The sequence below is a fragment of the Kogia breviceps genome, chromosome 7, assembly GCF_026419965.1.
Source record: "Kogia breviceps isolate mKogBre1 chromosome 7, mKogBre1 haplotype 1, whole genome shotgun sequence".
NCBI classification, from domain to species: domain Eukaryota; kingdom Metazoa; phylum Chordata; class Mammalia; order Artiodactyla; family Physeteridae; genus Kogia; species Kogia breviceps.
Genome location: NC_081316.1, coordinates 30,229,747 through 30,242,228, shown reverse-complemented (window position 1 = coordinate 30,242,228; position 12,482 = coordinate 30,229,747). Strand labels below are relative to the sequence as shown.

The following is a 12,482-nucleotide window of genomic DNA, read 5'->3' as shown; positions in this document are numbered from 1 at the left end:
GGACACTTAGGTTGCTTCCATGTCCTGGCTATCGTAAATAGAGCTGCAATAAACATTTTGGTACATGACTCTTTTTGAATTATGGTTTTCTCAGGGTATATGCCCAGTAGTGGGATTGCTGGGTCATATGGTAGTTCTATTTGTAGTTTTTTAAGGAACCTCCATACTGTTCTCCATAGTGGCTGTATCATTTTACATTCCCACCAGCAGTGCAAGAGTGTTCCCTTTTCTCCACACCCTCTCCAGCATTTATTGTTTCTAGAGTTTTTGATGATGGCCAATCTGACCGGTGTGAGATGATATCTCATTGTAGTTTTGATTTGCATTTCTCTAATGATTAATGAGGTTGAGCATTCTTTCATGTGTTTGTTAGCAATCTGTATATCTTCTTTGGAGAAATGTCTATTTAGTTCTTCTGCCCATTTTTGGATTGGGTTGTTTGTTTTTTTGTTATTGAGCTGCATGAGTTGCTTATAAATTTTGGATATTAATCCTTTGTCAGTTGCTTCATTTGCAAATATTTTCTCCCATTCTGAGGGTTGTCTTTTCGTCTTGTTTATGGTATCCTTTGCTGTGCAAAAGCTTTTAAGTTTCATTAGATCCCATTTGTTTATTTTTGTTTTTATTTCCATTTCTCTAGGAGATGGGTCAAAAAGGATCTTGCTGTGATTGATGTCATAGAGTGTTCTGCCTATGTTTTCCTCTAAGAGTTTGATAGTGGCTGGCCTTACATTTAGGTCTTTAACCCATTTTGAGTTTATTTTTGTGTATGGTGTTAGGGAGTGTTCTAATTTCATACTTCTACAGGTAGCTGTCCAGTTTTCCCAGCACCACTTATTGAAGAGGCTGTCTTTTCTCCAATGTATATTCTTGCCTCCTTTATCAAAGATAAGGTGACCATATGTGTGTGGGTTTATCTCTGGGCTTTCTATCCTGTTCCATTGATCTATATTTCTGTTTTTGTGCCAGTACCATACTGTCTTGATTACTGTGGCCTTGTAGTATAGTCTGAAGTCAGGGAGCCTGATTCCTCCAGCTCCATTTTTCGTTCTCAAGATTGCTTTGGCTATTCGGGGTCTTTTGTGTTTCCATACAAATTGTGAAATTCTTTTTTCTAGTTCTGTAAAAAATGCCAGTGGCAATTTGATAGGGATTGCATTGAATCTGTATATTGCTTTGGGTAATACAGTCATTTTCACTATGTTGATTCTTCCAATCCAAGAACATGGTATATTTCTCCACCTATTTGTATCATCTTTAATTTCTTTCATCAGTGTCTTATAGTTTTCTGCATACAAGTCTTTTGTCTCCTTAGGTAGGTTTATTCCTAGATATTTTATTCTTTTTGTTGCAATGGTAAATGGGAGTGTTTTCTTAATTTCATTCTCAGATTTTTCATCATTAGTGTATAAGAATGCCAGAGATTTCTGTGCATTAACTTTGTATCCTGCTACTTTACCAAATTCATTGATTAGTTCTAGTAGTTTTCTGGTAGCATCCTTAGTATTCTCTATATATAGTATCATGTCATCTGCAAACAGTGACAGCTTTACTTCTTCTTTTCCTATTTGGATTCCTTTTATTTCTTTATTTTCTCTAATTGCTGTGGCTAGAACTTCCAAAACTAGGTTGAATAAGAGTGGTGAGAGTGGGCAACCTTGTCTTGTTCCTGATCTTAGTGGAAATGGTTTCAGTTTTTCACCATTGAGAACAATGCTGGCTGTGGGTTTGTCATATATTGCCTTTATTATATTGAGGAAAGTTCCCTCTATGCCTACTTTCTGCAGGGTTTTTATCATAAATGGGTGTTGAATTTTGTCAAAAGCTTTCTCTGCATCTATGGAGATGATCATATGGTTTTTCTCCTTCAGTTTGTTGATATGGTGTATCACGTTGATTGATTTGCGTATATTGAAGAATCCTTGCATTCCTGGAATAAACCCCACTTGATCATGGTGTATGATCCTTTTAATGTGCTGTTGGATTCTGTTTGCTAGTATTTTGTTGAGGATTTTTGCATCTATGTTCATCAGTGATATTGGCCTATAGTTTTCTTTCTTTGTGACGTCTTTGTCTGGTTTTGGTATCAGGGTGATGGTGGCCTCGTAGAGTGAGTTTGGGAGTGTTCCTACCTCTGCTATCTTTTGGAAGAGTTTCAGAAGGATAGGTGTTAGCTCTTCTCTAAATGTTTGATAGAATTCGCCTGTGAAGCCATCTGGTCCTGGGCTTTTGTTTGTTGGAAGATTTTTAATCACAGTTTCAATTTCAGTGCTTGTGATTGGTCTGTTCATGTTTTCTATTTCTTCCTGGTTCAGTCTTGGCAGGTTGTGCATTTCTAAGAATTTGTCCATTTCTTCCAGGTTGTCCATTTTATTGCCATAGAGTTGCTTGTAGTAATCTCTAATAATCTTTTGTATTTCTGCAGAGTCAGTTGTTACATCTCCTTTTTCATTTCTAATTCTATTGATTTGAGTCTTCTCCCTTTTTTTCTTGATGAGTCTGGCTAATGGTTTATCAATTTTATTTATCTTCTCAAAGAACCAGCTTTTACTTTTATTGATCTTTGCTATTGTTTCCTTCATTTCTTTTTCATTAATTTCTGATATGATCTTTATGATTTCTTTCCTTCTGCTAAATTTGGGGGTTTTTTGTTCTTCCTTCTCTAATTGCTTTAGGTGCAAAGTTAAGTTGTTTATTCGAGTTGCTTCCTGTTTCTTAAGGTATGATTGTATTGCTATAAACTTCCCTCTTAGAACTGCTTTTGCTGTATCCCATAGGTTTTGGGTCGTCGTGTCTCCATTGTCATTTGTTTCTAAGTACTTTTTGATTTCCTCTTTGATTTCTTCAGTGATCACTTCGTTATTAAGTAGTGTATTGTTTAGCCTCCATGTGCTTGTATTTTTTACAGATCTTTTCCTGTAATTGATATCTAGTCTCATAGCGTTGTGGTCAGAAAAGATACTTGATACGATTTCAATTTTCTTAAATTTGCCAAGGCTAGATTTGTGACCCAAGATATGATCTATCCTGGAGAATGTTCCATGGGCACTTGAGAAAAATGTGTATTCTGTTGTTTTTGGATGGAATGTCCTATAAATATCAAGTAAATCCATCTTGTATAATGTATCATTTAAAGCTTGTGTTTCTTTATTTATTTTCATTTTGGATGATCTGTCCATTGGTGAAAGTGGGGTGTTAAAGTCCCCTACTATGATTGTGTTACTGTCGATTTCCCCTTTTATGGCTGTTAGTATTTGCCTTATGTATTGAGGTGCGCCTATGTTGGGTGCATAAATATTTACAATTGTTATATCTTCTTCATGGATCGATCCCTTGATCATTATATAGTGTCCTTCTTTGTCTCTTGTAATAGTTTTTATTTTAAAGTCTATTTTGTCTGATATGAGAATTGCTACTCCAGCTTTCTTCTGATTTCCATTTGCATGGAATATCTTTTTCCATCCCCTCACTTTCAGCCTGTAAGTGTCCCTAGGTCTGAAGTGGGTCTCTTGTAGACAGCATATATATGGGTCTTGTTTTTGTATCCATTCAGCCAGTCTGTGTCTTTTGGTGGGAGCATTTAATCCATTTACATTTAAGGTAATTATTGATATGTGCGTTCCTATTACCATTTACTTAATTGTTTCAGGTTGTTCTTGTAGGTCTTTTCCTTCTCTTATGTTTCTTGCTTAGAGAAGTTCCTTTAGTATTTGTTGTAAAGCTGGTTTGGTGGTGCTGTACTCTCTCAGCTTTTGCTTGTCTGTAAAGGTTTTAATTTCTCCATCAAATCTGAATGAGATCCTTGCTGGGTAGAGTAGTCTTGGTTGTAGGTTTTTTTCCTTCATCACTTTAAATATGTCCTGCCACTCCCTTCTGGCTTGTAGAGTTTCTGCTGAAAGATCAGATGTTAGCCTTATGGGGATTCCCTTGTGTGTTATTTGTTGTTTTTCCCTTGCTGCTTTTAATATGTTTTCTTTGTATTTAATTTTTGACAGTTTGATTATTATGTGTCTCGGCGTGTTTATCTTTGGGTTTATCCTGTATGGGACTCTCTGTGCTTCCTGGACTTGGTTGACTATTTCCTTTCCTATATTAGGGAAGTTTTCAACTATAATCTCTTCAGATATTTTCTCAGTCCCTTTCTTTTTCTCTTCTTCTTCTGGGACCCCTATGATCCGAATGTTGGTGCGTTTAATGTTGTCCCAGAGATCTCTGAGACTGTCCTCAGTTCTTTTCATTCTTTTTTCTTTCTTCTGCTCTGCAGTAGTTATTTCCACTATTTTATCTTCCAGGTCACTTATCCGTCCTTCTGCCTCAGTTATTCTGCTACTGATCCCGTCTAGAGTATTTTTCATTTCATTTATTGTGTTGCTCATCGTTACTTGCTTCCTCTTTATTTCTTCTAGGTCCTTGTTAACTGATTCTTGCAATTTGTCTATTCTATTTCCAAGATTTTGCATCATCTTCACCATCCTTATTCTAAATTCTCTTTCAGGTAGATTGGCTATTACCTCTTCATCTGTTAGGTCTGGTGTGTTTTTATCTTGTTCCTTCATCTGCTGTGTGTTTTTCTGTCTTCTCATTTTGCTTATCTTTCTGTGTTTGGGGTCTCCCTTTTGCAGGCTGCAGGTTCGAATTTCTATCTATTTTTGGTGGCTGTCCCCAGTGGCTGAGGTTGGTTCAGTGGGTTGAGCAGGTTTCCTGGTTGGGGGGACCAGTTCCCCTGTTCTGGTGGATGAGGCTGGATCCCGTCTCCCTGGTGGGTAGGTCCACGTCTGGGGGCGTGTATGGGGATGTCGGTAGCCTTACTGTGATTCTAGGCCGCCTCTCTGCTAATGGATGGGGCTGTAGACCTGTCTCGCTCTTTGTTGGGGATAGGGTGTCCAGCACTGTTCGTTGCTGGTCCTTGAGTGAATCTGGGTCTTGGTGTTGAGATGGAGATCTCTGGGAGATTTTTGCCGTTTGATATTACGTGGAGCTGAGAGGTCTCTTGTGGACCAGTGTCCTGAGGTTAGTTCTCTCACCTCAGAGACACAGCCTTGACACCTGGCTGGAGTGCCAAGAGCCTTTAATCCACACGGCTCAAAACAAAAGGGAGAAAAAAGTAGAAAGTCAAGAAAGGAAGGAAGAAAGGAGGAAGGGAGGGAAGGAAGGAAGAAAGGAAGGGAGGGAGGAAGAAAGGAAGGGAGGAAGGAAGGAGGGAATAAAGGAAGGAAGGGAGGGAGGAAGAAAGGAAGGGAGGAAGGAAGGAGGGAATAAAGAAAGGAAGGGAGGAAGGAAGGAGGGAATAAAGGAAGGAAGGGAGGAAGGAAGGAAGAGAGGAAGGAAGGAAGGAGGGAAATAGGAAAAGGAGGGAAGAAAGGAAGAAAGAAAGGGGAGAAGACAAAATAAAGTAGGGTAAAATACAGTTATTAAAATAACAAGATAATTATTAAGAAGAAAAATTTCTATTAAAGAAAAAAAAAAAAAATGGTCGGTCTAACCCCAGGACAAATGGTGAAAACAAAGCTACACAGACAAAATCTCACACAGCAGCACCCACATACACACTCACAAAAAGAAAAAAGGGGAAAATAATAGTATATCTTGCTCCCAAAGTCCACTTCCTCAACCTGGGATATTTCGCTGTCTATTCAGGTTTTCCACAGATGCAGGGCACTTCAAGCTGACTGTGGAGCTTTAACCTGCTGTTTCTGAGGCTGCTGGGAGGGACCACCCCCTCTCTTTATTCGCACAGCTCCTGGGGCTCAGCCCTGGGCCTGGCCCCGCCTCTGTGCGCAGGTCGTCCGAGGGCGTCTGCCCTTCGCTCAGAGAGGGCGGGGTCAAAGGAGCAGCGTTAACGGAGCAGTTGATTCGGGGGCTCTGGCTCACTCAGGCGGTGGGTGGGGGGGCACGGATGTGGGGCGAGTCCGCGGCGGCAGAGGCTGGCGTGACGCTGCACCGGCCCGAGGCACGCCGCGCGTTTTCCTGGGGAAGCTGTCCCAGGATCCTGGGACCCCGGCGCTGGCGGGCTGCACAGGCTCCCGGGAGGGGCGGTGTGGAGAGTGACCTGCGCTCGCACACAGGCCTCTTGGTGGCGGCAGCAGCAACCGTAGCGCCCCACACCCGTCTCTGTTGTCCGCGCCGACAGCCGCAGCTCGCGCCCGTTTCTGGGGCTCCTTTATGTGGTGCCCTTAATTCCCTTTCCTCGCGCCCCAGGAAGCGAAGAGGCAAGAAAAAGTCTCTTGTCTCTTTGGCAGCTCCGCGCCCTTTTCTGGAGCTCCTTTAAGCGGCGCGCTCAAACCCCTCTCCTCGCGCAGCAGGAGGTAAAGAGGGAAGAAAAGGTCTCTTGCCTCTTCGGCAGCTCCAGACTTCTCCCGAACTCCCTCCCGGCCCGCCGTGGTGCGCTAACCCCTTCAGGCTGTTTTCGCTCTGCCAACTCCAGACCTTTCCCTGGGATCCGCCCGAGGCTCAGTTCCCAACCCCGCCCGCCGCGGCAGATGAGCAGACAAGCCTCTCGGGCTGGTGAGTGCTGATCGGCACCGATCCTCCGTGCGGGAATCTCTCCGCTTTGCCCTCCGCACCCTGTTGGCTGTGGTCTCCTCCGCGGCTCTGAAGCTTCCCACTCCGCCACCCGCAGTCTCCGCCCGCGAAGGGGCCTCTAGTGTGCGGGAACCTTTCCTCCCTCTCGGCTCCCTCCCACTGGTGCAGGTCCCGTCCCCATTCTTTTGTCTCTGTTTATTCTTTTTTCTTTTGCCCTAACAAGGTACGTGGGGGGGTTTCTTGCCTGAGGTCTGAGGTCTGAGGTCTTCTGCCAGCGTTCGGTGGGTGTTCTATAGGAGAAGTTCCACGTGTAGATGTATTTCTGATGTATCTGTGAGGAGGAAGAGTGATCCCCGCGTCTTACTCTTCCGCCATCTTCTCGCTCCCCCCCCTATTAATTCTTTTTTGGCTGTTTGGTAGTTAATCCGTTCCTTTTTCTCTTGTTCTCTTCCTTTGTGGTTTGATGACTGTCTTTAGTGGCATGCTTAATTCCTTTCTTATCTTTTGTGTATCTACTATAGGTTTTTGCTTGGAAGTTGCCATGAGGCTTACATATAACAACAAATTTATAACAGTCTATTTAAAGCTGGTAGCCACTTAAGTTCGAATGCATTCTGAAGGTCTACGTTTTCATTCCCCACCACATTTTACATTTTTGACATTATATTTTATATCTTTTTATCTTGTGTATGCCTTAAGGAATTATTGTAGTTAGTTATTTTTACTACTTTCTTCTTTTAACCTTCATATTAGCTTTATAAGTGACTGATGAACTCCTTTAGATCTTGCTTGTCTGGAAAACTCTTTTATTTCTTCTTCAATTCTGAATGATAACTTTGTTAGGTAGTCTTCTTGGTTGAAAATTTTTTTCTTTCAGCACTCTGAATATATACTAAATTTTTGTTTGTTTGTTTGTTTCCACTCTATAAGCTCAGACTAAGGCAGTTCATCACATCCATTATTTTTTGTTATTTAATCCTTTTAAAATTGTTATAAGGAAAGTATGATAATTTAACATATAAGAAAACTAAGGGTTAGTGAGGTAAAATAATTTATGCAAGGTTATAGTGCTCATATAAACTAGAATTCAAGACCAACTCTAAAACTCATACGTTTTCTACTATATTGTATTGCCTCTGTAATGAATGCTTTGGTTCACCAATTTTCAAAGTTAGAAATTTTTTTGCCCATTTTGTGGCAAAAATGTGTCTTAAATATATTAATCTATTTGTATGGTATATCAAATACAGTATGGTCAAAATAAATTAATGTTTCTTTGATAACTTTAACTCTTGCAGGTGGTGTGAGTACAAGTAAATGAATGTTCAATGTATGCTCTAGGTATAAATATAGAAAGTATGGGGAGAGCACGGTGAGCTTCTATCCACAGGATAATATTTCCCTAAAGTTTTTCCTTCCCTTTTTCTTCTTCTTTTAAACAATAACTATGCTAATATAATTTCCTTTAAATCAAAAGTATGGAAAAATAATTACCAGCTATTTGAGAACCCTAGAAGAACTCCAGTAGAATTTTAGATTGGCAGAAAGCCCTTAGAGAAATAAATTTCTCATTTTTACAGAGCATGAAAGTGACACCTAAGGAGTTGACTGACATATCCAAAGTAATAAAAATAAAGATCAAGTTATACTTTTTTACTATTACATTTCAAAAATTAAAAGGTGTTACTACTGAGTTAGTAGAGAGAGCATGAAAGAGCTACTATAGCATCATTTAAAACTTGGGACATGATGTTAAAAAATATACACTTTTAATAACTTCATTTTAATGATAGCAAAAAATCATTCTGGAATTATGAATGCTTAAAAACTGTCTACTTAAAAATTCAGTTGGTATTAATAGTAGTCGTTTCTTGGAGGGGACAAGGATGGCTAGAGGACAGGTAGAAGACAGACTTTTTCACTTTAGAGGCATCTTTGAAATTTTGTATTACATGACATATATTACATAAAAATAATAAATTTAAAAATGTTTTCAAAACTATAAAGCACTATAAAAAATTAGTTAGAGGAGAAGAACAACATCCTTTATACTTTCTCGGTGTTTTCTAACTCTGCATGATTTCTGATGCTGGCAGACACTTAAAAAAATATGTACCTTGTACTGGATAAAATTAAATTTTCTGGCAATGGAAAACTAAACTTCTATGCTTCAGGTTCCTTAGGTTTATAATATTAAAATTTTTAGAACAGGTAAATCCATGTACTTACGCCTCTGTCTGCCTGTGTTGCTGTTCTTGAAGACAAGCTAGATCCATCATATGTTTAATTTGTGCTTTCAAATCTTTGTTCTGGAGGTGCAAATGGTGGTAATGAAGTTCTTTATTGAGTTCCTGGGGAAAACAATACAAACTATACCTCAGATTCATTTAAAAATGTTAAAATTAAATGAATTTTAATAAAACTTGCTTTATATTGGTGTCAATAGTTTTAATTCTTAAAAACATGAAGTGGTATGTTTAGGAACAATTTGAAAAACAAGTGTTCTGGTACATGTGATCTATGACTTACAAGTTTCAAATTTCCTCAGAAACTGAACATCAGGAACTCAGAACAAATTTTACTATAGTGACAGTTTCTTGGTCTACCCAACTTGTTCATAATATTTTGAAAGTACATGAATATGGCCCATTTTTGCTTAAATGTCACTTCTTCAGGGAGGCTTTCCCTAAGCTTTACATTTAAAGATGGACATTCTCCACCCCTGATAGTTTCTGCCATAGCATTGATTAGTAACAATTCCATTTATTTATTTGTTCATAGATTCTCCATACTAGAATGTAAGGTATACCACCAGGACAGGAGCTATGCCAATACAATAAAAGTTTCATACAATAAAAATCTCTTGGGGAATTCCCTGGCAGTCCAGTGGTTAGGGTTCCATGCTTCCATAGCAGGGGGCATAGGTTTGATCCCTGGTTGGGGAGTTAAGATTCCACATGCCGCGAGGTGTGGCCAAAAAAAAAAAATAAAATTCTTACCTTCACCCAGTCTTGGTATAAGCTCCATTCTAGGCCAAAAGTGTAAAAGTTTTTGTAGGCTCCCTTATATGCATATGCCCAAATGTTCTCTAATCTACCACCTAAAATTACTTATCTTTTCTCAAATCTACTAAACCTTAAGTATGGAAAACGTCAGCTAAGTGGATACACTAAAGTATGAATGGTAATAATCCAGTAGCATTCTCAGAATCTTAAACTGGAAAAATTTTAGTTAATAAAATAAAATGGAGTGAAATATTTTGGACATTGTAAGGGGCTGAGATAAAAATCCTATAAGCAGGGGAGCTGTGCCTGGAAACTTCCTACAGAAAATTCTCAAAACCCATTTTAGGTTTCCAATACTCCTTCCCAACCTGCAGTTGGCCACTGATTCTCTGTAAGCTTAAAGTTATTTTTTTTCTTCTTCTTTTTTGTAATACTTCCTAAGCCAGTGGTGGGCACTAGGACAGGGAAACAATGTAATTCTATGTGTCTGAGATATAGTAAAGTTGGGGGTTGTTTATTCACATGATTCATAATTGTATTTCAAGAAATACAGCAAGTATTTTAGAGCAAACTTTCTTTAGGGAGTCAGGATGATACGGTTAGAGCACTGGCTTATGAATCAGGTGATTTTAGAGATGGCTCAACTATGACACAAATGCTACCTGGAGCCCAAAATATGGTCTTTATGGAGATCAGTTTACTTGACTAAAATTTAAGAGCTTGCCTAGATGATTTCTTTAGTCTTTTCCAGTCAAAAAATTCAACGACCCTAACAGTATGAACATGTTTGTCAAATATTCCACCTTTTCTCTCTCTTTTTTTTTTAACATCTTTATTGGAGTATAATTGCTTTACAATGGTGTATTAGTTTCTGCTTTACAACAAAGTGACTCAGTTATACACATACATATGTTCCCATAAAAATATGGAATGCTTCACGAATTTGCGTGTCATCCTTGCGCAGGGGCCATGCTAATCTTCTCTGCATCGTTCCAATTTTAGTATATGTGCTGCCGAAGCGAGCACAACCTTTTCTCTTTAAAAAAAAAATCCTTCTTTATTTACTCCCTCTGTTAATCTATTTTTTTTTTTTTTTTTTTTGCGGTATGCGGGCCTCTCACTGTTGTGGTCTCTCCCTTTGCAGAGCACAGGCTCCGGATGCACAGGCTCAGCGGCCATGGCTCATGGGCCCAGCTGCTCTGTGGCATGTGGGAACTTCCCGGACCGGGACACGAACCCATGTCCCCTGAATCGGCAGGCGGACTCTCGACCACTGCGCCACCAGGGAAGCCCATGTTAATCTTACTGTTTTATCTTCTTGCACCACTCTTAAAGAGACAAGCCTTGATTGTATAATTATTTTAGTCAATAATAGTTCTTGGCTAGTTTGTTGTCTTTGAAAAACCAACTTTACAATTTGAATCTTATTCTTGTTTAGATACACTAATGACTGAATCTGATTGGAAGCGCATAGCCTATTATAAGAGCTACAGGGAGGTTAACAATACCTGAAGTAAGAATATAATGAGAGGTAATATATAAAACGTGAAAGGTCTTCAGGTGCCATGCCAGACCTGGGAAATCTTAATAGAGTTTATATTAGAGAGAAAGTACTGAAGAGTGATATGATCGGAGTTACCTTTTAGAAAGCTCATTTTGCTTGCAGTAGAGAGAATGAATTGCAGTAGTATACGAATGGAAGCATAAAGGTCAAATGTAGCAGTCCAATAATGGGGGCTGGGAGTCTGAATTAGGGTAGTGGCAGGGGAGATACAGAGAAGTGGATAAATTTGAGAGGTTAAGAGGCAGATAATGCAGGAGGGTATAGAAAAAGGGGCAGCAATTTGAAAGTCGTGGTACCGGATCTCTGTCCAGAGTTGTACAACTGTGGATAAATCTTTTCACAAAGTTATGTCTCAGTTTGTTTATGTAAGAAATAATGGCTTACACGTAGATAACTGTTTCAGCTGTGAAAATATCCACAGGAAAAAAAAATTGAGAGTGGGATTAGGGTGATGGGAATGGAAACAGCTTTAATTTTAATTTTTCCAAATTATTCATAATAAAATGCATTAAAAAACAATAATTTAAAAATCAATTCCAGATTCATATTCAGCTGTGAAAAGTCCTGTTTAAAAGAGTTATAGAAGACAGATTATTAGAAAAATTAGATTTGACCATGGGGAAAGAATTTAAACTTATTGAAAATAACCTGAACAATATTAACTTTATAAATAGTCACCAAAAAAAATTAGCAATAATAATACTACTAAAAAGAATACTGTACCATTTTAAAAATTGGGAGCTTAAGATAAATATGGGAAAACAAAGTCAAACTAGTAAATATCTACAATTGATTTTTTTGCTTCTTTTAATATTAAAAAGTTCTTAAGTACTCCTCTAGTTGGAGTTATTTTAGACTGTTGATTACACAAATGTACTAGATTATAAGTATAATGTAAATTAAGCAAGGCTATTGAGAGATGAAAATAACATTTTAAAATGTATATCTATATATTAATTCTTTTTATGAATATAATGCCACTTGAACTGTACACCTAAAACTGGTAAATTTTATGTTATATTTTACCATATGACAAAAACATTTTTTAGACCCTTCATGAGAAAGTTTTTTGCTCACTAGGATGGCTAAATATTCTATGAGAACATCATGGCCGTAAGTAATAGTAAAGAAAACTAACCCAAATACTTGTTATTTTATGTCATTTTGACAATGATCATCTTGAGAATAAGACTTATTTAGATATACATAGTCTCTAACAAATTATAAGTGAAACATGACAAATATAAGTGAAACAAACCAAAAACTACTATAAACATTCAACATCTGCTACCTTTTCAAGAGAAGCAGCTCTTGCGCACCGAGTGAGAAACACTCGTTTGGCCAGGCTACCAGCTGTTTTCTCTGAAAATATATCCAGTCTGTGGCTTGGG

General features: G+C 38.5%; 1 protein-coding gene and 1 non-coding gene across 2 annotated transcripts in view; both read right to left on the bottom strand.

The window, feature by feature from the left end:
- KIF18A (kinesin family member 18A) overlaps positions 1–12,482 on the bottom strand; it is an 87,174-nt gene that overhangs the window by 39,015 nt on the left and 35,677 nt on the right. The window contains exon 12 of the mRNA XM_059068613.2: positions 8,752–8,873. Within this exon, the coding sequence (XP_058924596.1) occupies positions 8,752–8,873 (122 nt within the window). The remainder of the gene's footprint in view (positions 1–8,751; positions 8,874–12,482) is intronic.
- LOC131760700 (U6 spliceosomal RNA) lies at positions 10,447–10,553 on the bottom strand. The gene has a single exon (XR_009336800.1). It is a non-coding gene; the product is annotated as a U6 spliceosomal RNA (small nuclear RNA).